The sequence below is a fragment of the Falco punctatus genome, assembly GCF_963210335.1.
Source record: "Falco punctatus genome assembly, chromosome: 2".
Lineage (NCBI taxonomy): Eukaryota > Metazoa > Chordata > Aves > Falconiformes > Falconidae > Falco > Falco punctatus.
Window position 1 is genome coordinate 12,895,016 of NC_137581.1, and position 26,107 is coordinate 12,921,122.

The following is a 26,107-nucleotide window of genomic DNA, read 5'->3' on the forward strand; positions in this document are numbered from 1 at the left end:
AACTGGAAAGAAAGACACAAAATACCCTAGTGGTCTCTACCAACTCCCAGCAGAAATGCCTACCCTGAATCCAAAACCACACTGTTAGTTTAAGCCTAAGCATGGGAACACGACATGTCAGTCAGGCACCTGAGAAATTTAATACCACCTGTTCCTCTTATCTAACCAATATTGTCTCCAAGCAGGTTAACAGAAGACTGGAATTATAGGCAGAAAACAATAGCAGCAGCATTCACCTTTCCTCTGCGAGTTCAGCTGGGAGACTTCTCACAGGAAAGGCTAAACTCCTTTGAAATTCCTTCAAGGTGGACAATAACTTTCTGTTCAGTGCCTTCCAAGGGCTAGTGACTCACCAGCTGAAATCTGTGGCCGAAGCTCAGCCACTCCTTCTCCACTAGCACTTCAAAGCCCCTGATAGTTCGGTAGTAGCCATCTAACATGAGCAGAGAGAGAGAGGTGAGCTGGGCTGTCCGGTCCCAGCCATCACTGCAGTGTACAACCACAGATGTCTTCCCCGACTCCACCTTGTCAGCGATCCGAAGGGCTCCAGCCAGAATGAGCTAGGAAAAAAAAAAAAAAAAGTTACAACATCTCTTTGGAATGGAAACTATAAATGAAAAATGGCTAGTGACAACACAAGCTTCAAGGAGAATGGTAGATCAGTTCCAACTACTTTATAACTAGGACAGCAAATTGGTGAACACTTTTTTTTGTTCCAGCAAGATGACAACAGATCTAAACTGTAGTGTAGGCACAACTCTAGAAGAGCCTTTGCATTAAGCTCAGTCCTTGGACAGGTCAAGATTTAAACACAGGAGCGTTCTGTGTCTGACAGGAACTCAAAATGGCCATCACCTTGCAACCGCCCCCGGAGCAGATTTGCCCCTGTCTGCATTAGCAGGTCCACAAAGTAAGCTGGGTGTTTGCAGGAGAGAAAGAGCTTCATTTGAAAACCAACATCCGCAGACGCTGAAGCACTCATTCTGACTCTGCTTGGATTCCTGAAAAGCACAAACTCCTAACATTTGCTGCTCTGGACCAGGCAGTAACACCAGGATGTCGAGGACCAAGAGTCTGGAAACTCTGGGACTCCTGTGCTCTAACCACAGCTTTCACAGTTACACATTACCCAGCAACACACTTCACCTCCAAAACACCATTTGTCAGTATTTCAACCCCCTCTCTTATCCCTCTTCCAATCTCCTCAAGATTTGCCATTCCATGAAACTGTGCTTTTAGTTGTTTATAAATCAAAACCAAATTGTAAGTCTTTAGATTCTCATGCATTGAAATCCCAGTACTGGAGTTAGCTCTGGACACATTTCCCAGTGAACAGTCTGGTACGGACTCGTGGTTACTCAGCTGCGTCCAGTGGGTGCAGACACACATACCTTGATATGCTCTAGCCAGTGAGTTGACTCTAAGTTAGACAGCCAGTGAGTCTCCTCGATATTGGGATACACAATTTCTTTCAGTTTTCTCAGCGATTCCCTCATAACGTGAATATTGTGAATGTCCAGGAACACTAATTCTGCATTCTGGTAAGCATCCTCGCTCTCGTAGCCCCCTCCTTTAGCCTGAAGAACAAAACCCACATACAAATCATTAAACAAAACCATAATTTATACTTTATCCCAATCGTCTCTCCTAAGCAAGTAACAGCTGACGAAATACCACAGTGATTGTGCTATCTAAAGCAGGCAGAAAACATTGGATTTATCTTAAAATTGGGAACAAATATGTACATGCGCACACTTTGTGTCTCTTTCCTGCAACAGTTAATGAATGCTACAATTTGTACAAAGAATATCACATTACAAGCCTTCTTTTTCTCTGTAATTATCATTTATCCCCATTCAAGCTGCTCATTAGATTCACTATTCTGTCATTTACAAATTTACCACACCATTATAGAAGAGTATATCCCACACACTAATTACCTTTCCTAGGAAGTGGGAAAGGCAGATTTAAAAAAAAAATAATAAAAAAATATCAGGTTTAGTGCAACAAAGTGGTTCTACCATTAAAACAGGGCTTACAGTGATGGCATGAGAAGTAATTTTTAAAAGGGTGGAAAGGAGGGCCCTGGGAACTACCAGCCTTCAGCCTCACCTCTGTGCCTGGGAAGATCATGGAACAGATCCTCCTAGAAGCTGTGCTAAGGCACATGGGGGACAGGGAGGTGATTTGAGACGGCCAGCATGGCTTCACCAAGGGCAAGTCCTGCCTGACCAACCTAGTGGCCTTCTGTGATGGAGTGACTACGTCAATGGACAAGGGAAGAGCTACAGATGTCATCTGTCTGGACTTCTGTAAGGCCTTTGACACAGACCCCCACAACATCCTTCTCTCTAAATTGGAAAGACATGGATTTGATGGGTGGACTGTTCAGTGGAACTGGTTGGATCCATCCAGAGGGTAGCGGTCAGCGGCTCAATATCCAGGTCATCAGTAACAAGTGGCATCCCTCAGGGGCCTGTACTGGGACCAGCACAGACAGTGGGTTCAGGTGCACCCTCAGCAGGTTTGCAGACAACACCAAGCTGAGTGGTGCAGTTGACACACCTGAGGGACAGGATGACATTCAGAGGGACCTGGACAAGCTCCAGAAGTGGGCCTACATCAACCTTATGAGGTTCAACAAGGCCAAGTGCAAGGTCCTGCACCTGGGTCAGGGCAGCCCTGGTATCAATACAGGCTGGGGGATGAAGGGATGGAGAGCAGCACTGCCAAGAAGGAACTGGGGGTACTGGTAGATGAAAAGCTGGACATGAGCCAGCAATGTGCACTCACAGCCTGGAAAGCCTTCTGTATCCTGGGCTGCATCAAAAGAAGCGTGACCAGCAGGTCGAGGGAGGGGATTCTCCCCCTCTGCTCTGCTCTGGGGAGACCCCACCTGGAGTGCTGCGTCCAGCTCTGGGGTCCTCAGCACAGGAAAGACATGGGCCTGTTGGAATGGGTCCAGAAGCCACAAAAATGATCAGATGGCTGGAGCACCTCTCCTGTGAGGAAAGGCTGAGAGAGCTGGGGATGTTCAGCCCAGAGAAGGCATCAGGGAGAACTTACTGCAGCCTTTCAATAAATAATAGGGGGCTTATAAGGAAGATGGGGAAAAATTTTCTAGTAAGGTCTCTTGCAATAGGATATGGGGTAAGAAGGTAGATTCAGACTAAGTATAAAGAAGAATTTTTTTATGATGAGGGTGGTAAAACACTGGCACAGGTTGCCCACAGTGGTGGTAGATGCCCCATGCCTGGAAACATTCAAGGTCAGGTTGGACGGGGCTCTGAGCAACCTGATCTGGTTGAAGAAGTCCCTGTTCACTGCAGCGGCGGGGTTGGACTAGATGACTTTTGAAGGTCCCTTCAAACCCAAACTATTCTATGATTCTGTAAGAGCAGGAAGAACACAGCAACATTCCAGGACATTAATGATCCCCAGCTTATATTTTGAAATGATGCCTGATTTTCCTAAGTGCTGAGTATCCCCTGCTCGCATCAGGGTTAACAGGGACAGGGTTCTGGTGCTGTTAAGAGGAAGGAGTCTTTCAACCACGTGAAGTGAAAAATGGTGATACACAAGATCCAGGGTGCTAGAGTTTGACCTCAGTACTCTGACCCCAGTACGACTTTGATTTCTTTTCCCCCATCCAATCTCATTTCCCATTGTAGATTAATTCAAACGGACCTGCAATAATCACACTGGTGTCTTACAGGTACCAGCACAGATGTAAAAGTCATTCTAGAGAATTACATTACTGCATACAATTCCCTTCACTGTAACAAACCCTTTCGTGATCCTCATGAATAATTTGAAACAGTGGTAGGAAATGTGCTCTAAATTATTACATTCCCAGCTCCAGACAAAGGAAAAAGCGCCTGACCTTATTGGCTACAGCATTCACACTAGGCCTTGCATCAAATATGAATATTTTATGGGACTGAGCATTAGAATCCATGATGGCTTGAAGGTACTTTTCATCTTCCTTGCTTCGCTTGCCACTCACTCCCACCATTGGTTGGCTACAGCGAGTGATCGTTGCTTGACTTTCTGGGTGAATCCATGACAACACCTTTGAAAACAAATGAGAAAGAAATGAAGAAAAAATGGGATTCATTAAACCAGTGAAGTGTGTTACCTGTAATGGCTTGCTCTGGGATCCTGCCCTGTATTAGCTGGTTCCACAAGGCTGGATTCTATTAAATCACTATTGAATGAAAGAAAGAACTCTTCTGTCCTTACTCATTCATCTGGTGGTATTCCCAAAGTTTGAACAAACAAGAAGTGACTGAATAGGTTTAAGTCTGACTTTTAAATAAGATGCAGACTGTTTTCTCACTGTTGTGTGGCTCACAAATTTTCCGTCTCTGCATTCATTGGGCTATGTCTTACCCTACGTTACACCACGTAAAAGTTAAGCATTTTAGGAACAGATTTAATTTTCTACAGACTGGAGAAATAAACCAGTACATTTTCAGTTACCGCTGAAATGAACATCATAACAATCTATTTTGACTTAATTTCACCTAATAAGCATTTTCATCAAGAATATCACTAAATATTCCCCTATCCTGAAAGTCAGACGAGGCCAGACAATTGTAATCCATCAAACAGGGCCGCTTTGCATTTCCTAAGAACTGAACTGAGATTCGGTCCAGGCTGTGCGAAGTTATCTTATCTTCTCATTTTGGTTTAGTCTATGCCTCTTTCACAACAGTAGTTCCAGCTTTCTGGCTGCTTTCTGACTTCTCAAACATCGCTGTCACTTTTATTATCCATTGACCATTTATTTGCTCCATGGAATCCACTCAGCCTGATCTTGGTATTATTTATGGCCCAAAGGTATGTAACAAAACCGCATCGAAGTGGCTTCTTTTGTCACACTCACTGGTATGCGTCCTCTTGATCTGAAAGATGCTACTCTCTTTAATTCCTCATCGGGAATGTTTACAGGCACAGCTAGAATGGCAGGGTATGTATCACACAGCTCATAGCGCTCATTAATCTTGGTCAGCCTCCAGCTTTCATTGGGAATTCCCTAAAGAGGAAACAACAGCAGGTTAGCAAATGAATTGCTCTGAGACCTCAGCACAGTCAAATCCCCAGACCTGAAATTCAAGGCAACTTTTGTTAACGAAGGACATTTACAGCTGGAGCCTAGGACTGCATTAACGTGGTCATTTGCATTTTGTGCCTCCTCCCAGATAGGTAGATGTTTTGCTCAGGCCACTGAAGAGCAGGAAAACTAGAAGACTGCAGGCAGGCTCACCTATGGCAACCGAACTGTGGAGGCTACAGATGTGGCAACACAGGTAACACAGGCAACACCTGAGATCACCTTTAATTACCTCCTGGTCTCATCATAGTGTTTACAGGAGAGCCAGGAGCGGGACAGGATGGGTGACTGACAGTCCTCACACCTCTCTTAGCTCAAACGTAGTGGGTGGAAACTGGGGATGGAGTGTAGTTACCAGACGGGATGGAGGGGAAGAGAGAAGGGAGAACAGGCAGTAAAACACCCCAAAAAACCCAAGCTGTTCTGGGCCTTGCACAGCTGTACGACCCCTTAAAACCACCAAAACCCTAATAATTTTATGTTTCTCACTGCGTGACTGTATGGGATCTGGACAGAGATACACAACTCTCACGCTCCTCTCAGACCAAGCTCTCTAGTTGTACCAGTCTGACTTGGGCTGGGAGAGCAGGGGATCTACACACACACACACATACTTGAGCTCAGCATGCCCTGATGGGGAAGCAACTCAACAGCTTCCCAGACGGTAACCTCCAGGGAACACCTGAAGCACAACAGGGACAGTCCTGACAACTTGCAGACTTAGTTTGGCTGATGCTGGGATGTAACAGATCAAAACGGTGTGGCTGCTACTGTGTGCCTACAAGGAGACATTTACACAGACACTTGCTGCAGCAGGGGTGAGCACTGACACAAAGCATCTCTGTGGGGAAGACAGATCTACCGCAGCGAACACGGCCAGACTGTTAAGCACAGAGTCTGTTTTAGAGGAGCACCAGCTCTTAAAACAATGCATGCTTCTGTTCTAATAAACAGTACTTCATTTTAAGGAGGGTGGTGGGACACTGATTACCACTGTTGCAGCTCCCACGGGAAATAAATGACAAATCTAACCCGAATCAGATGAGCTGTGGTAATTGTGGTTGACCCACACAGATTGCAGCTGGTTCCCCATCAGAGCAGTGAGTCACACTGTCAAAACAGGTCATGGTTAGAAATGTGAGGAGAGGACAGACCTTTGCCTAATACCGGTCACACACCCTGCTTGTGAACCACACCTGGTCCTGGGGACCTCACAGGGAAGGAAATGTTACTACATGGAATCAGCAGCGCCGCCAGGATCACAAACACCTGAAAACCCTGAAGGAAAGCTTCTTCTTGGCAGTGCCTGAAGCCAAACTGGCAGAAAGTGGCATCAAATAGTGTGTATACACAGTCCAAGCTTACTGATGGGTAAAACGTGCTCAGAGGTCTACCTGCTGTACACAGCGAGGACGGAATCTCCTCGGTCCACCAGCTCTGCTGTACACCAGGGAACAGCAAGACTTGCTCTTAGCTGTCCATCAGCTGTGATCAAACTGGTTACTACCTGGAAGTGAACTAATGGTAAATGACTAAATTGTTCTCAACCCTGTTCTATTAAGTACATGGCTGCACTGCAGTGGATCCATCAGCAACGCTTGAAGATTCCACCTCCCCCAAATCTGAATTAAAACTATGCTGTCAGCACACTCTTGGCAAGGAAAATGGGAGCTGACAAGCAGTTACATGGAAGAAAAGCTCATTTTTGCCCTGCCCTGCAACTCTACCAGTGCTCACTGAGAAGATCAAGCCATCACTGACACTGTAAAGCACCCTCTTCACAGCGGTGGGCAGAGTGGCTTCAGCACACACTGCTCGGTCCAGAACTGACAGCTCCAAAGCTTTGTCTTTCAGCACCACCCTGACAAATGTAAATGAAATCTTTCCTCTGCAACGGCCCAGACCAGAAAAAGCCATGACACAACCCCAAAGAAAGAAAAGATGATGTGTGTCAGCATTCAAATTTCATTTGAATCATAGGGAATGTCTGCTTCCCCCTGGCACAGGAGCCTTGAATCACAGCACCAAAGAGGGCTTTGGATTCAGATCATGACTTTCTCTAAGGATTCAAAGCAACAGAAACAAGCAAAGTGGGCTAGAAGGGAATCTGAATTTGCATCTTCCCAGGACATTTGCCACGGTGCCATGTAGCTTCTACATTTATTCATGCTCCTTCAGACTTGTGCTTTCTTCAGCTGGAAGCAATAGAAAAAGCTAAACGTGATATAAAGCACATTGTATTTCCTCACATAACATGCACTTCACTGCTTCCTGGTGAGTTGTGAGCACCCAAAAGCCTACTATCAAACCAACCCAAAGTGTTGTAGACGTAACTCAAGAAGCCGCTGCAGCCTTGGGATGGGTTCTGGGAGCTGCCTGCCCACACAGCTGGCAGAGAACCCAGGCGTGCCACGCTGGCAGCAGGCGTGAGCATCCCCAGGCTGCCAGGGAGCATGGCTGCCGAGCGTCCACACCAGGGACCAGCGCTTGCTGCCCGGACTGCTGCACAAGGTCTGTCTTCTCCAGGTAAACTAACGCCGCTAGTAGACCCTGGTGTCAGGAGAACTCTCACGCTTGGTGACTGCCAGAGGGCAAAGTGAGGAAGGCTGCACAGCCACATCTATGGCCATAAACTGAACGTGCCCGTGCCCGTTCTCACTGAGACCAGCTGGCACAGCGCACCTCACATTCAGACTCGTTTATCCTCAAAACAGGGCGATTTGTCCATGCTGCCGCCCGGTGATCCTTCACGGCGCCAGCCCTCTGAACCGTGCCCAGGTCTGGGAGCAGGCAAGCCAGCCTTGCAGCCTCCCTCTTCTCTGCTCCTCTTCAGGTCCCGGCACAGCCACGGCTCCGACTGCCAGGGACACTGCAAAGCCACACACGAGAGCTGCATGAAAATCTATAGAAAAGCAAGAAACGTAAAACTGCAGATAGAGGAAGAGGATTGTTGAGATGCGGATCGCTGGTAACTCAAGGTTTCAGGAGGGAAAAACATCATGAAATGGTATAAAATCCAAAAGGCAAAACTGCGAGTTTAGTCGGGGGTCACTGGATGAGGGCCAACAGCTGGGTCGTCTGTGTGCTGGGGGTGACATTACTGGTGGAAGATGGCAACAACCCAACTAAGGGAGGTGCAGAGGCTGATCCTTCGCCTCTCAGTAGTGCCTGCCTGGCCAGGAAAGTCTCTTCAGATGCCTTCCCTGAGGTGGTGAGTACTAATTCTCAGCCTAGTAGCTAGTTACATCTGAGCTATCTTTTTTGTGTGTTAGCCAGTAAACCGCTTCATACTCTCAACCTGCGTACATCTTGCTGGAGGAGGATCTTCGTGCATGGCTGAAGATGCTCAAACACACTCATTCAAAAGAGAGACAGTAACAACCTGGACTGAAGCTATGCCTCCAACGTGCGATGAAGGTGCCCCAGTGCTTGGGAATACTCCTTACAGCTGTATCATCCAACCATAAAGACCCAGCCTTTGTGTCATCTCCACACACAAAGCAGACTTGGCTTTCCTCTGGATAGTCATTCATGTCTTACTTTAATGACCTGTGCTCAGTTATCACTTGACCTACGCACGTTGCAGAAGACAGAGTTTCTTCATTTGCAAGGAAAAATGGCTGCAGACAGACCAGCATGGCACTGAAACCACCACCTTACAAAGCACATGTTTAACCCTAACCACATGAGGATCTGGCAGGAAAAAAAATAATTTCCTTGCTGGAATTATACACAGCCCCATCTCTCTATGGGATGCAGTAGACCAATTCTGAGCTTAGCCACGCAGGTACACCCTGAGCTGCAGCGGGCAAGGCAGGGAGGGTCCCGAGTTACACATCAGCAGTGCTTCTCTCGAACTCGGTCTGAGCCATGGGATACCAAGAGGCTGAGCACATTTAGCTCAGCACATCCCTGCACTGACACAGGATACAGCTGCCAGAGCCAAGCTGGTCCCTCTGCTCAGCCCAGGCTGTGCCTGCTTAGCACAGAAGGGCTGCGATCCCTTTTGCAGTAGGGACGTACCTGGCGTAAGCAGGACCTCAGTTAAACCATGGGACATTTAACAGTTCAATTCTCATTTTACTCCCCTAAGTTACACCCAACAGGCCCCTGCAGGATGCTGCTCTCACACCGTACCTTTCCCACTCTGCTTGTACACTAATGCTGGGCTTCTTTTACCCTCAAAACAAGTCAGCTCCTCTGCCAAATTATTTTCTCTACTTTTTTTTCTGAAAGCAGCAACCACAGACCTGTACTGTTACTCCCCGGTACATATGACCGGAGTATGGGATTAGACGAGCAGGACTTCTGTAGGGAAACATCACACATTTCCAGCTTCACAATCCCTTGTAATATTTTCCAAATGCTCCCCACCTTGTTAAGGAAAATGAAAGCTTTAAGTTACTCCAAAGGCATCTCAAGGCCTTTTGGTTTCAGCTGAGTCTTATTCACTTTGCAATTCTGTTTTATACTCTGCCAGCCTGCGTGTAATAAAAATCAGGGAGCAATTTCAGTTTTAAATTTCATTTGCCACATGTGATTCCATTTACCAACTAAATCCCAAACCTCTCTAAGTTCCTTTTGTTCTCTACAGGTTGTTTATTACTCCCCATAGTTTTACACAATCACAGATTTTTAATAAGTTACATATTTCCATCTTTCCCAAGAATGCTAACAGAGATGTCAGGGGGTTTACTGACTATTTTTCTTAATTGCTACTATCTCTATCATATCAACACACTTATATTAACCTGGAAGATAAAAAAAGTAAATAAATCATACCACACACAAACTTGCCATGTCTACTAGTGTAGATATAGGTCCTACTCTAAAAGTCTTTTCTGGACGCCTTGTAGTTGGCTTCTACTTTTGCTCTGCTCCCCTCCCTCTGTGCCCCTGCTCCCACCAGGAAATGACTGACATGGCCTAAGAGATACCAAGTTAACGCCTGGCCATACTGCTGGGCTGCTCATGCCCTAGGCCAGCTCTTCTCTAATAATTTTTAAACTAATTCCAAAAGGTCCTGCAGATCGTGCGCATATCCTGCTTTTCTGTTTCTGATCACAATTCATACGGTTAGAGACAGGTAATCCTATTATCTGACTTGATGATGGCAGTTTTGTTTCACTGTTAACGAATCCCTGCTGCCATTTCAGGACATAATCCTGATTTACTGTAGTATTTGTTATTGTTTTAACAGAACCTGGCTGGATTAAGAAAAAAGGCTAAGACACTCACACAGATAAATTGAACATCCGTAGTTATAAATGCTGAAATTAAATAAACAGACTGAAATACCTAAAGGTTTTGGATGGGACATAAAGCTTCATGCTGCAGGACCTAAATCAATCAACGAAAGGGATGAAATTCTCCTCCTGGCCAGATCACAACATAAACATCTATTGCAGTACAGTTTGCCTCTTCTTCAGCAGCTGGTGTTGGTCAATTTTGAAGATAAGCTACGGGGACAGATGGATTGTGTGATCTGCAATGGTAATGACTGTGGCCCATCATGGGTAACATTCAGATAGGCTGTGGCTGCAAAAAATCCTGGTCTGGATACATTTTTGCAGTTATCAACATAAGCAAATGACCAGGGGTTTCAGCATATGAACATTAGTTTGGTTTCTCGACATAAAAGCAGTTAGGCTAAGGTCTTCCTGTCCGGTCAAAAATGACACAAAATCAGGTCATAACAAGAGTACATGTTGCAGCAATGTCTCAATTGTGACATGCTTTACACACAACAGTGCTACTTTGTGTGACCAGAAATAAAACACACCATGGCCCAGTCTCATTTTCGTTACAGAAAGGCGTTGAAGAGCTGGAAATGTAAATCACATCCATGTAAACATACCTATCCTTTCAGCATGTAACCAAACTCCCGCAAAATTTAAGGTACAGTCAATCACAATAAAAAAAAACTAATACAGGCAGAAAAGCTTGTATTCTAAAACCAGGCATGCCAGGATTAAGAAACTGGAATCATCTACCTCCAGATTCTCAAGGGTCAGCCCTCCTTCTTTCCAGGTACTGTAAAAATGTCTTTTGTACTTCGCCGGTTTTAACTGAAGCTTGGCTAAGTGAATGCTGTGCTTTTCAATGGAGACCATTTTGATAGCACCGGTATTCTTTAGTCTTTACTTCAAAGTTCTCACCCTTATAAAGAAGCGTCTTGCCCATAGAACTTGGGCTGCAGATCCTTCTTTATAAACAGATCTTTCCTTAAAATAGCTATCAAGAAAGAGTTAAATTCTAAACGAAGCAGTAATTGCTGCATTATCTGGTCTTAGTAGTCAAAGTCAACCTTAGATACAGTGTGTGTCCTTGATTACAAATAATGGGCATTTGTCTCCGTTAGGATTTTAGATAGTGGTATCTCATTGCAAAACATACACTTTTTTGTAATGAAGACATAGGAGGTAAGATACATCTCACTTTCAATTAGCAGCCTAGAAGCCAGCAATCTATCTTAGACAGCTATTTTAGGAGGGAACAAATCACCCCCAACGGTGAAGCACTCTCTCCCCATCTGTTAATGACAGGCCTAGGTAACCAATTTAGAAGGCATGCCCAGCTTTTATGAGACTTGAGCTAGAAAAAAAAATCCTTTCTTCAGGTTTTGGATGCCAGGAATCAGATGAACAACCAGGCCAGGATACAGGTCTGGTTTTGTTCTGGTTTGGTTTATGGGAAAGACCCAAATAATTCTTTAAATTTTTAAAATTCCTTAATTTTACAAAGAAAACTTTGTTTTATCCTGGCAGATCTGGATGAGACAGAAGTTTACTGTATTCAGTGCAAATGTGGCACCAAATTGTGCTGTTTCCTCTACATGAGAATTTTATGACAAGAGTGATTTCATTATAAAAGCCTAAATTCTCCCATCTTTTCCGCCCGGGAAGGATCAATCAAGTTTTTAGCACGGTACTCCTAACTGACAGCCTGCCACTTCACGACCATTAATACCTTTGACAGTGTACTCTTGGCACACTACAAACTGTTCTAAGCTATGGTTAATCACAACACACTCTAGGTTGATCCCTACGCCAATTCCCCAAGAAAATGAAGGCATTCTACATTTGATTTTTTTCTTTCCAAGTTCTGTTTAAAACAGGAAAGAATGAAAAGAATTAAAACTGATACAAGCAAGATCTGAGGTGTGAAACTCAACAGTTGGGTGCCTGCACCTGCAAAATGCATCCTCCACTTCTCACTGCCGCAGTGGCTGATGAGTAAGCCAGACCAATGGGGCTTTTTACCAAAGCCTAAAGTCAGCTCTCCGCAGCCTGAGTAATTTCCACCAGTGGATGCTACTATCTTTAAAGCTGTACTGCTGTCATCAATCACTGCGGTGTGGAGAACAATGTTCTAACCCAGCCTGCATGACATGTGTCAGCAGGATCACTCTCTACTCCATGCGACCTGTAATTGTATTACTGCACAGAGCCTTACTTCTGAAGAGCAGAGATGATGAGGAAGGACATGGCACAATACACACCTGTCTTCTGTACTCCCAAGTGGGGTCATACACCTTCCACCCATTCTCTGGGAAAACTTCTTTGTACTCAAATGCAAAAAGTGGCTGAAAGAAAGAAAATTTACCATTAAGAGCCCACTCCGAGCCCATTTCCAGGATGCAACTCATGAACGGTCCTTCTTTTTTCCCATTGCACTGCTTTTCTTTTAGGGCTTTGTGAAAAAGATTAACACACTCACTGTAGCAGGTAATTAGTACAACAATGTATTTTCCTCTATACCCCTGATCTTGCTTGTCGATTATGTAGTACTTCATGGACAAAAGTAGTTTATTATTAAAGAGAGAAAGAAAAGACTAATTGGGTAAGAAGGCTGTTACATATTAAGAACTAGATCCTTTCACCCAGTATTTGAAGCAACAATTGCAGTGCCATAACATGACACAGCAGAAGAACTGCATTCCAGATTTGGGGCAATGCAGTCAACAATTAGCTGTAAACCTCTGATGGATGTCACTGTGCTTTGAGTATTTTCCCTCTGTTACAAGGATGTATCAGTAAGTCATTCTCCATGCATGAAGGAATCCAGCCCCAAGGTAGCAGACTTTTCCTGTTTTTGACACAATCTGAACTCCTACAGAAGTCATTCTAGAACAGATTTGAAAACCAGCATTTCTCCTCCTTCAACAAAATGCACTCTATGTGAACACTGTACCAAGTAGATGAGACTGAACAAACCAGCTTACTGCCACTCTGTGCCTTTTGGTAAAAACTGAAAAGAAAATACTTACCAGATTATTTGAAACTGGAAAAGCATATTTCATTAGGTTCTCAAATATGGACCGTCTAGTTCTCCCTTCAGGCTTATGAGCAAACCGCAAGTTCCGAATATCCTACAAAAAAAAAAAAAAAAGAGGGAAATCAAATTGCAGATTTCTGAACCGCTTCAATACCCAAAGAAAAATCAAAAGCCAGCATTAAAAATAGGGTCACATCATGATGCTCTTTCATATTGTACTTTGAACACTGTTGTATTGTAACTCTGGGCTTGGTTCAGTGGTCATCTGCAGCCTCCAACAAAGCCTGCCGCAACTGCAGAGGAGCAGAGGGAGTGCACAGGTGCACCTGATCACAGCATCTTGCCTTCCTGTGAAGATCTCTACCTGCCGAAAGTCTAGGGGAGAGCCCTGCTCAGGAACAAGCTAACTGATCAGCAGGGCTTTGTGAGACAGACCTCCTAGCTCTTACTGGGCTCTCACACTGAGCTGTGCCAGAAGACAGCTGGGAGGGACTGCCTCACAAAGTACCTCCACAGAGCTACTGCAAGTAGGGAGCCCAAGTCCAGCCAGTTTGGTGCAAAGCAACCAGTGCCATCTTCCTTTAAAGCTTCCATCTCTCAGAGCACTCAAGCACGTCTTGAAATGGAGAACTCCTGCACTTTGCACAGCAGCACAGTTTCCACACAGAGTGGTAACCCAGGACCTCCTTTGCTCATCTACAAATTCAAATTCAGAAACTAAATAAAGCATCTCTAAGATGCCAAGAATTTCCAGGCAAGCCTACAACTCAAACACTTGTAGTAAACAGTTTAAAAGCCACTAACAGGAAATGAGCTATCAAGTTCAAGCATACGAATATGGTACAGCAACTCAAAGAGTATGAGATAAACAGCCGAAGACTCAGCTTTCTCACAAATCTAAGGTAATTGGTCTTAGACAGAGAACATTTCGGGACACATGCTGTACCTGTACTACTCCGTTATTGCACTAAACTGCTCTAGCATATCCTGGGCCAAGCAGGCTGGCACATGGAGATATATATATACATGCTGTATAGGTCCAAGATACCCATTGTACAGTTTGCGCCTGTGCTTCCCACCCAGGGAAACAACGTAATTCACTCCAAACCTGACCACGTGTGCAAATGTGCACACAGGCAAAACGGCTGAGGACTAGGAATCCAGATCAAAACAGGCAATAAATTAGCTTGCCAGCACAAGCACCCCTACGTTAGCCAGGGAGGATCATGACTGCAACAGGACGAGGGAGCAGCCAGATGATTTGGTATAAGTTATATCAGCTGCTCTTGACTCAGCACACCCACAGCACGACAGTCTGCCTGGCTTCCTGGTGCCTCAGAATCACAGCAGCAACCACAGCCAGTCTGGGACCCCTTTTCATTCCTTCACCTACCCTTGTCCAGCAACGGGCATCCCTTCAGCCTTGAGGGGGCTCTGACAAGAGCTCGAAGCAGCCCAAGACCTACAAGGTCAGCTCTCACCAGGTGGCCACCAAGGGAAGCAGAGGGGTTGTGCCCTGGTGAACGGCGAAGGTACGGATTTAGGACTGGACACGGTGGCTTTATCTGCTTTGTGAGTCTACAGTAAGTAGGCACGAAGAGGTGAATTATTTTTATTCAAGTTTACACTTCCAGTGATTCCAAAGGCTCTTGAGAGGCACATGTGAAATACGCACTGCCTTGAAAGAAATGCTAGAACAGCCTCGAGGAGGACGGAAGGCTACCTGCCCAGCCCTCACCACAGCAGCAGGTGGACATAAGCTATCGATTCAGGGGGACACGTGCCTCTTTCTTGCTGTTGAAATGCAACTGAGTGAAAGGCATCCCGTATCCCACAATGACAGGAGTCTCCCTAGAATAGCCTGGTGGGCAACCGTGAGAATCCTTTAGTGGGATGCAGGCCTAGGTTTCGACTGTAAAGAAAAGACATTACCTAGCACAAAGCCTGCATAAAGGTTTGGATCTCATCTCGAATGAGTGGAGCTAAAGAATCCTGAAAATTGCTTTTGAAATCAGATGGGTTTTGAAGCGTGTGAACTCACACTGACTGAAATGTTTTACAGAACATCCTACAATACCACAAAGAAAACCTTTTAAAATAGATGTTCCCCTTCCCCTATTGTAAAATAGAGATAAAAGTTTACCTTGCATACAATTTCCAGCCCATATGAATTCTCACCGCGACTGGAAGCACCTCCGATTTTCTCCACTCTGTTGATTACACCTAAAGATGCATCTAGGACAAAAGGAGGGTCCTGTAGACAGTTGAAATTTGTGAGTTTAAAAAGTGGAGGGGGGGAAATCCCCAGCTCCTGCTCCCTTATGCCTATATTCCCAAACATATAGCTATGATTCACACAGAATTACTCTCAAAGAACACCTAGGTCTAAAGACTGAATAGCCAACAAAAGCAGATGATTTGAAAAACTTACCCGTTCCATGCTTTTAAAATACAGCCTATAATTGGTGACGGTAAGGGTTCCTCTGATTGCTCCAGTGAAGGGACAGATGTAAGTAACATCCTTAGCTTAACAAAAAGAAGAAGAAAAAAAGAAAAAAAAAGTTGTTAATTTAATGGTTAATTTATGGGAGCAAAATTACAACAACAACAACTGGGGGCTCTACTTTTCAGACCATGAAATGAAAACAAACTTCATCTGGGGTTCTAGTGTAGAACTAACATGCAAGTTTCAGTTCTGTGGAGAAGGTAAGAGTCTGGGTATAAATCGAACACCAGGTAAGTACCATCACCTAGAATCCTCCATCTGCACATAACTGCTACCCCTGTAAAAAAGCCAGTATTTGGCTGCAAACTGTTTACTCTTACTGAGCAATGCATTGCCAGTACCTGAGAACACCATGCATGAAAAGAGATGACCACTGCCTGGATGCGTCCGTTTGAAGCTGACAACAACCTGCATAAAAGCTAAGGATCATCCGCAAGCTGGTTTGTGCCACCAAGGACAGGAAAAAGCAGTCCTCCTACTAGGGCTTTTAGGATGCTTGGGTCCTTCTGCACACCATCAGCCCCAGGGTGCAAAGACCCTCAGTGCTAAAAGCCAGCGGAGCTACAGCAATTTCCAGCAGCCACGAAACTGTATAGCACTCAGCTGCTGGTAATTTTAAGTCTGAAGTCAGCGATCAAGTTACTCTGCAACAATTATTTTTGAGTCTGAGTGATGGTGACTCAAAACAGTCCCCCTTCCTAAAAGGCCTCAAACATTTCTCCCTTGTTCCAGCAAAAGGCAAGAGGTGCTGCTGGTTTTCCACAGCAAACACCTCCCCTAACTGCCCTTCTGTTTTACATCAATTAAAAATGCCAACATTTAAGCCGTTCCCCCCCACCCATTATGTCTTTTGTCACTGAAGCCATTGGCCAGCTGTGCCATGGTAATGGTTTATGCTATCACCAACAAGTAATGACACCCCTCAAACACTCAAAAGATGCTTTCAGCAGGAGATCCACTGATCAGAGCTGCCAGATACATGAAAGAACTCTCCGGACCATCTCAATAACCTCAAGCCTCCAAACCCTATGGGATCCATTTAGCAAGGGCTGTGTGAAGTCAGAAGGACACAGCTTGCCTCCCACCCAGGTGGCAGCCACCATGCACATGAGGTCCTGAATTTCTTCTACATTTATCCCATGAGATTTAGCCTGGAGGGAGGGAGGAAGAGAGACTGCCTTACTCTAGGGCACTGGCAATTCACATAACCAAACCATCCTCATGTCAGCTCTGCTTCTGCATAGTCTTCACTGACTCTCAAGATCTGGATATGGGGAAGGATCCTTACAATATCAGGAGTGACTAATGCAGAGCAAAATACGTGGCACAGAATTTTTAGTTAAAAATAAATAAAAGAATATATATATATGCATGCTAGCAATTTCATTATTTATTTCTTTTAACTTACATGCATTTGTTTGAAGGACAATTAAACACAAAATGTTTCTAGCCAGTTCTAATTGAACCAAGTGTTTAATTATTGGCCAATTATTAATCACTTCTTTTCAAAGACTAGTTTGACAGAGGTTTCAAAGCAGACTCATGAAGCATAATAAGGGTGAGGGCAGCCTGCCTGGTTTTTCCACTGGAGTTCCCATTATTCAAAATGCAATTTCAAAATGTTAAAAAAAACCACCAAAGCCAACAAAATCTACTAATAAGAGAAGTCTGCATTTACGTCTGAAAAAGAACAGAACTTCTGGATAAAGGGAAAAGGTGCTAGAAAAATGTTTTCCAGGTAAGAAATCCCAGGCACAATCTCAAACACTGGCCTTGCCAGCTTGTAAGCCACATCACCTCGCACATTTGCATTTTATTAGCTTGGTTTCCTAAGGAAACAATTTTACTTAATTACACCGCACATATACACATGTACCTACAACATGGCTTGTCTGACCTTAACCCTGCCATGGCTGTATGATTTCAGCAGTCTCTATCAGATAAATAGGGATCTCCAAGGCATTAAAATGCTTCACTGTGAGAACGGATGCCAGCTACAACAGAGGTTGTACTAGTGCTACCACTGAGGGAAAGTCTAATAAGCTCAGTCTTTTGTAGATATAAGAGAATCCATATGGGAGAAAGATACTGGAAACCAGGATTTGCTAATTCCCCTGCTTATGGAATTCCTGTCTTTTACAGGGCCAATCTTACCCTAGATTATTGGGTTGGCTGAAATAATTCTTCTTCCCTTCCCTGTAAAATACAAAGAGAATTGTATTTGCCTTTCTTGACACTTTTAACAGGAAATTATTATTGCTGATGAATAATAAAGATTTCCTTTCTGCTGCCTTTAACTTCTTGCTGGACCAGGCAGCTGCTGTCTGGGCTACTCCAAAAGCCACCCAGTCTTACAGACTTACATAGCTCATCACATCATTTGTCAACAGATAAAATGCTGGTAACTCTGATCTCTTAAACTGTTCCCCAGGAACCCTTCAAAACACAGCCTTGCTGTCTGAGCCAACCATGCCTGTGGCGTGAGTTACATGTCAGTCTGCACTACACGGTTGGAGCAAGAGTTCAGAGTCCTTAGGAAAGGAGTAGAGAAAAGGAATGAGCATTGAGGTGGGGTGGGGGTTTTTGTCTTTTGTTGTTGTTGTTGGGTGCAGGTTTTTGGTGACTTATTTTCAGGTTTGTTTTGTTTGTTTGTTTTTTTTTTTGTTTTTAGGACTGAAGTTGCACTCTTCCGTATCACTTTAAGAAGGCAGCAACATATTAAACTACTGAATGCAAAATCTTTCAGAGAAAATTAATCAAGAGGCTTACTCAAACTTTCAGACTGGAGTGCATCAGCAAACCTGATGCATGTCACAATATCTGGATGAAGAAAAAGAAATACTGCATAAATAAATGGATATTCTTTTTGTCAGTAAACAATAAGGAATTTCCTCTTCACATACCCATGTCTTTAATGGTTTCCCCTGGTAGCAAAGGGGGCTCTTCCATTTCAGCCAATTTATTGGTCTCTCTCAGGACCTAGGCAAAAGATAGAAGTAGAAAAAGAAATTCTTTACTTTTTCATAAACCAAGAACTTTAGACTTACCTGCAACAGGTCACAATATAAAGGACAACAAATATTCAAAGATCTTGAGGTACTGCCTAGTGTCTCAGCCTCTGAAAAGTCAACACAAAGCATGTCAGAGACCTCGGTGCCGTCCTCGAGCATACTGCTGGGCTATGCAGTTTAAAGTGGGGATGTCTGTGATGGAGAAGCTGTGCAAAGCAGGCTCTGTGCTTTGGCAGCACACTTCACAGGTCCCTTTATATGTATAGGAGGTACAGTTTCAATATTTTTTTGGTCTTTTTGGCTGCCAAATGACCCCTCCTCCACTTTCCCTTGGGTTAAAGTTATACCAGAGGGCATTACTTTTCACAGTTAGAGCTGTATTTACACAAGGGTTTTCACAAGAACAGCTGTTATCACAAGCAGATGGGACATTTAAGGAAAGCATGGATGTAACTATGAAAGCATAACCTGAGGTCTAACCCTATGATAAGAACTATGGGAGAAGAGCATATATAAGTGACCAAAATTAAAGCTAAGTCTGTGTGGCCAGACGCAGACAGGTTTAATCGTATTGCCCATGCCTCAAACTGGCCAGACGACCACAACCACAGCAGCACACCATTTGCTCAATCTAGTAACGCAGAGAGCAGGCAGGTTAGTTTAGACTCTGCCTCGTGCTGTAGCAACCACAAGACTTTGGGTTTAAAGTTGGCATGCATCCCACCTGGTGGAGACAGGCAGAGAGAGCTCATGACTGCTCACAACTGAATGTGCAGACTCGCCCAAAATGCATTCTTTAGCTTAATGTGAGGAAAGAGAAAAAATTGTTTTAATTTGGCATCAGGAAATCCCTGCAAAGAAAATTCAAAGACATGCCTAAAGTGGCACTCTAGAACCTGACACATCTGTGGTCAACTTTCAAGTAGGATCAAGCCAAAGGGAGAGCCTCAGGGAAGAAAGTTTCTCTAAACTATGCAAAAAAAAAAAAAAAAAAGAAAAAGAAAGAAAACAAAACCCAAAGAAACCCCACACCACAATAAAAGCACGTTCCAGCATCTTCACACAACAGGCTGACGTATAGATGAAAAGATTAACAAGATCAAAGCCTTCCTGAGAACAAGATGTACATGTTAAAAAATGCATTCAAAAGACTTCTTAAAGAAAATAATAAAAGCAAATACAATCCTGGCTTCCTAACAGGAACCCCACAACTGCACTCACTTAGGCCAGCTCTTACTGGGGAGGCTGCCAGAGCAACCAGGCTGGCATCTACAGAATGGGTGAAGGGAGGCTGCCACTGACAGAACTCACACTGGTAGCAACCTGCAGGAAAGCTTCTCCTCCCCCATGTCCGCAATACCATTAGAAGAAAGGTTTTGCTGCTATAACTAGAAGAAATCTGTGCTGAGGACTTCATGTCAGCACAGCTGTGTTGGCCAAAGATCACACACCTCATCAAAGCCCTGGCTGATGGCCTCCCTGACAAAAGCCTGTGATGTAGACGCGCTCTTAACTCCTGTGTGTCCATTTTTACGCTTGAGTAACAGCCTTGAAATTGGCAGGATAACATCTGGATCATGCCAAATGAGAGGGAGGCTTGTGGCTCATTGGTCTGTAAGCAGTGGTCATCTTTGTGGCCTTTTATCTTGGAAGGACATTAGTAAAAACACACTCTGCATTCAGGACACTCTCACAACGTTGTTGAGAAGGTCCGTTCCCAAATGGGCAGCAGCTGCTGCCAGGATCACTCCGATCAACAGCTGGGCTCACTGCTCTCCTGAAGATGTCAGTGGCAGCACAGCCAGCGGTAAACATTTGGGGAACTGGGTTATATCTTAAGCCAAAAGCAGGATGAGGTAAGATACATAGAAAGCATTCAGTATGACAAAGCACTGCTGAGGTCACTAGGTGGGCAGTGCTCGGGTGGGTTTTAAACACTGTACTTCAGGTAGGGGTGAGAAGAAGGGAAAAGGCAAGCGGTATGCAAGATTAAGACCTCCATGTCAACACCATTTTGTAAAGACGAGGCTGAAAGCTTTTTTTAAAAGCTGGCTCTTCTAAGTCTAATAAAATCCATCTGCTCACTCGTGCTTTCTGAAATGTGGAGTCCCCAGGGATCAGAGGAAAGGGTCAGCAATTCAAACCTGCGCTCACTCCAACCCAGGCCAGTGGACAGATGGCCTCCTGGAAGCACAACACTTCAAGGCTGACAGCTTCTTCCCCCTTGCCGTCCCCACCACCATCGTTTTGGGGGTTTTTTTTGGTATAGCGTCAAGGACTACACTCACTTTCACCATCCCTCAACTGACCTCAGCCACACGACCTACCTCAGGTAACACAGCACCAACTGCCTCCAGGGTGATTTCAAAGTTGGCACAAGTGTATCACCCCTGGATAACAGTCATCCTTCCAAGAGGCTCAGACAGAAGTGGTCAGAAAGCGCAAGACAAACACTTCTCTGGTGTGCCGGTCTTTGCAGCATCTGCCCAGCTCTAGACCTTGAATAAGTCCTCCTAGCTGGAACATGAACACTTGAAACCTGTCCTGGCAGAAACTGAGAAGTGAACAGTAGGCATTTTCCCAAAAGCCACCTCCATCAATGGCTCCTTAAAATTGATTCGGGGAAATGCAATCTGCGTGCAGCTGACAGCGCAGGCAGCAGGCACAGAAGACATCTGGGGCAGTGCTGAAGGACAGCGGGTGGCAGGAGGGAGGAAAAGTGGGTGGATAAAGAAAGAGGAGTTTTGGAAACAGATGAAGAAGGAAGAATGGGATGCGACAATTGCACATGGAACTCTGGGAAGACGCTAACAACACAGGTAGACCCTCTGCCCCTTCTATGACTAAGGAGATGACATGAAAAGCCCTTCCATCCCACTGCCATCCTCCCCAGCCCAATCCAAAAATGGTTCATTAAACTGTGAGAAAAATCTTTTTTTGTGCATTAACCTATTTTCAAGACTCTAAAAATAAAACTCCTAGGCCCAGATTTAGCCCTCTGCAAATCCTGCAAAATGAAATTAAGAGCTCCAGTGAGGCAAGGAGGCAGGCAGGGGAGCCAGGGACACGACTGCGGCAGCCTGGCTGCAGAAGTGACGGCTGGCTACCGATGCGTTAACACTACTGAGGCAAGTACCATATGGATACATCATTGTAACTGAAATGTTCCACCTCTGCGTGCCTCAGGTTTTTAAATTGTTCGGTGTGAACATAAACAAAGAGAGCTTAGAGATCTGCAACCAAGGTCACAGCCAGAGCTGGGCAGAGTCTGCATTACCGAGGAACAGGACCATCTTGAGGTAGAGCCACACACTGTCTGTGTCTGTCACAACCATCACTAAGATGGTTTCTGCAATAAACAAATATAACCACCAAAAATCAGTAGACTGCCTCACCTCTAAGCTAAACAAGGCCTCCATAACCTTTCCCCCACAAAAATGCTATGCTTGGTTAACTGAATCTCTTGGGGAACAAAGAGTTTAGTCAACAGAATAACCTTTATTTCTGTCTTTTTTTACTGAGTAACATCATCTACCCATTCCTCCCATCAGCAGCTCTCCCTCTAGATAAAACAGCTCTCCGGGATGCTGAGCACAGGAGTACCTTAGCACCTAAGCACAAGTCCTGCCTCAGCTCAGAGCGGGTGTGAGGACTTCATGCCACCACCTACCTTTGTTCTCTGCTCAAGCAGCAGCTTGGCAGAACAAACCCACGCTTGCTACATTTAACAACTGCTTCTCTTACTCCAAGATCCCACCTTTTGTTAGCTCCAGCCCACTTACCCATGGCTGAAGGTGCAGAGCTCTCTCATGTCCTCCCACCTATAGCACCCAAGGCAGAGAAACCCCGATGTGGTACTGTTGACACAAACTCCCGATCTCAGCAACAAAACAATCATCTCCTTCGCTTGCACGTACGGGGTCAGGGAAAGAGGTTTAAATCCTGCTGAAAAGGTAAGACTGCTCCCTGCCTCGTCCCTTACCTCTTCATACTGCGATGCAGTGTCCTGCAGTTCTGCCAAGCCTCTCCGAGCATGTGTTCACACTGCCTCCTAACACAGCAGCCAGCACGCTGCTCCAAAAATCCCTCTCCCGACTGACGTCCCCGCACGACTCATGCACACAGCTCATCCCAAGTGGCTACAGCCAACTGGGGGTGGTACAGAGTTACGCTGCACCCTAACGCTGAGCACAGGGTCCCAGAGGAACACTGCTCCCAAAGGACCAGAGATAGCACGCAAAACTCTATATTCAGGGTTTGCTTTTGCCCGTGAATGAAACAACTGGTAGGCTTTCCTCTGGTATTGCCTGTGAGGTGTGTGCCTGCCAGCGGAGCTGCACAGCCAGGATGACAGCACACATCCTGCGCTGGCTGAGGCCGAGCCAGGACCGCCGCCTCCTCCCCGACCCGCCACTGCTGTCAGTGCTCCCATAGCTAGCTCAGCCAAGGTACTTGCGTTCACTTAAGGGCTTTCTTAATGGATGCTTTTCCATAACCTGGATCATTTTCCCAGGACTGGCTTAGGGTGTGACTCCACCAGTGAAGGTGTGTAAACCCAGGGCGAGGGAGGGAGAGCAGCCGGGACCGACTAAGGACAGTAACTCTGCCCCTGGACACCAACATCTGCAGCACAAGCCACCAGAAAACAAACCTGAGGTCCCTCCTAGCCATTTTTTGGCCACTCTCCTACCTTCTCCTGAATATGTGAGCCCTGAAACCCACAGACAACAGCCAGGTTTTCCGGCTTCACACAGCTTAAGGGGAGACTACAGGTTTGTGTTACTGAATCGCTGTGCAACAGCTTTCCCAAGTCTGTATAGCTTCTTCTGTCCTGAATCACAATCAAAATGAACAAAAAGAATCTTTTTTGGCTTAGATAAAATTAAAATGTACCTTTTTGTGACATTCTCCCCTCTGAGTTAATTTCTCCTTGGTAACCTCCTACACACTCCAAATCATTTTGCACATTTTGAACAGGTTTGTTACGCAGAAAGCCACAGCACTGGTGCGACATGTCCGACCTGACACCATGACCACCCCACCCCTGCATCATTCCTTTCCCCAAAACCATGCCTGCCCCATCCATTGAAAAGACAAGCTCTCCAGGCTCAGAGCTGCTTTTGTTCCAGCTGTGCACTGTCCTGTTCTGTGTTTCCCATAGCAGTAAGCTGGTCTTTTAACCGGTCCCTTGACATAAACATATATAACCTGGCTGTACAGACAAACATTATGCACACATAAAATCCCTTTGCATCTGCAGCCCCTGAACTCTCAGGTTTGGCACGTCTACCTCGTGAGCATGCCCTGGTCAGCAGCAACAGGCAGGATATACGCTGGGAGGAGAAGAATGTCCATATTATACATATGTGTGTGCAAGAATATAGGCATAGAATTAGCAGATTTTAAAAATACGTAACTTTCAAATTATGTGTGACACGTGGATTTGAAACTCAACAGCCAAGTGAAAGGATTTATCTCCTACAGGAAAATATTTGTCTAATACTTCACATTTTAATGGATTACCTGGGAATATTCTGCTTGTAGTTAATATATCTAAACTTTCCTCCCCCCTTCTTTTTTCTAAATATCTTTCTCTCAAGGACTGGCACGATTAAATGCCCTCTTGAATCACCAGCGCTCTTGCGGCTCTGCAGGCAGGGTAGTCGGTAAAATGCAAGAATATCTGTTTCATCTAAAACTAGAGATCTACAGCTGAGCTAGTCACCTTAGGTGCTCTGTACAGCCAGTGGAAAGTAGGAAACCCAAGATATTCACCTTCAGGACCAGTGTCTTTCTTCCTACCAAAGGCTGAGAACTAGGGTCGGTAACTCCAAAGCAGACCTGGTAGGGCAAATCCCATCGCTGGTGCTTCACTGCAGCCAGTGCAGCAATGCCCAGTCTCCTGGCCATCCCAATAAAACTCTGCAGTCACAACCTGTACTTGCAGAGAAATTCAAACTTACTTTGTGTAGAGAGGCAGCATGGATTAAGCCAGGCCAGGTGGAAAAACTGCATGAACTTCATTAAAACAGGTATGACTCCAAAGTCTGTAGGGTAGGTCTTATTAGCTGAATTACCAGAGACAGCTGGCTCCTTTCTGCTGTCTCAGAGGACCACGTGAGGGAATATCCATATAGGATAATATATGAATCCACACATATAACATAGAATCCACATAGGATTATTTTTACATACTTTTAATTAATTTTCTTTGCAAAGCATACACACTTATGTAACCAACCTTTTTCTCCTTTCAAATGCCTTTTGGTGTCTCAGACCATGCCCACCTGTTCCTTCCCCTGAATTTCCCTCCCACTCCAACTCTTTCGTATTTCATGGCTGTTGCCATAAAAGTCAATCAACAAAGGACAGTGCCACTATGGCAGGTGTATCAAGATTTATCATTACCCTGATGATGGTATAAAAACCTCTGAAACAAAACAGATACAGAAGCCCTTTCCATTCACCTCAGAAAAAAACCCCCACAGAGGTCTAATTCTGTTCAGTTGAGGTTAACAGAAGCTGCAGAACTGACGTGAATATGTGCAGAATCGAGCCCCTTATGCTTACTTAGGATAATTTTTCATAGGTGCATTGGTTTCTTCTCTAAATGAAACATTTCTTACAACAGGGAAAAGAACACATTTTTTCTAGCATTTTGCTGCTAAGACGCTTCTGTCTTCTCAATACTCAATTAGACAGACCACCAAACAGCAGCCATGCTTACTTAACAAATCCTCCTGTAGACTGCAAACACTAGACTACTTCATAGAGATTTTCAGCTGCCATTTATGTCTATTTCAAGTGTGCTTTGAGAAGATTTATGTGCTATGTAGTCTACTGGAAATGCAATAAAAGATAAATCAAGCAAGTAAATGGTCCTTATTGATTATTTTTGAATCATTAAGAATACCACAGCAGAATGACTACAGGAAAGAACAGCAGTGTCTCTGCATGACTGAGGCACGGGCACTTTTCTGAGGATTATGATCAGACGAGTAGAAAAACTGCGTTAGAGGCATTCACAGCAGCAAGATATTAATTGCAGGAAAATGCTTTGTGCCTCATTCTTTTGAGATATTAGAAGTTCAAAAGGGAAGAGACAAAACATCATGGACACACGGATCATTTCAGAATAGTACACAGATCCAAATATACTGTCCAAAGACCACATCAAGCCCATTCAGCTCCTAAGAG

General features: G+C 44.8%; 1 protein-coding gene across 7 annotated transcripts in view; it reads right to left on the minus strand.

The window, feature by feature from the left end:
• The window catches only part of MTMR2 (myotubularin related protein 2), a 70,499-nt gene that overhangs the window by 8,125 nt on the left and 36,267 nt on the right, over window positions 1-26,107 (minus strand). For all 7 annotated transcript variants that reach the window (XM_080376979.1, XM_080376983.1, XM_080376980.1 and 4 more), the window contains 9 exons: window positions 18,803-18,878; window positions 15,825-15,919; window positions 15,537-15,647; window positions 13,386-13,487; window positions 12,618-12,701; window positions 4,889-5,038; window positions 3,884-4,072; window positions 1,392-1,577; window positions 354-560 (listed from right to left, as the gene is read on the minus strand). In XM_080376979.1, the coding sequence (XP_080233105.1) occupies window positions 354-560; window positions 1,392-1,577; window positions 3,884-4,072; window positions 4,889-5,038; window positions 12,618-12,701; window positions 13,386-13,487; window positions 15,537-15,647; window positions 15,825-15,919; window positions 18,803-18,878 (1,200 nt within the window). The remainder of the gene's footprint in view (window positions 1-353; window positions 561-1,391; window positions 1,578-3,883; window positions 4,073-4,888; window positions 5,039-12,617; window positions 12,702-13,385; window positions 13,488-15,536; window positions 15,648-15,824; window positions 15,920-18,802; window positions 18,879-26,107) is intronic.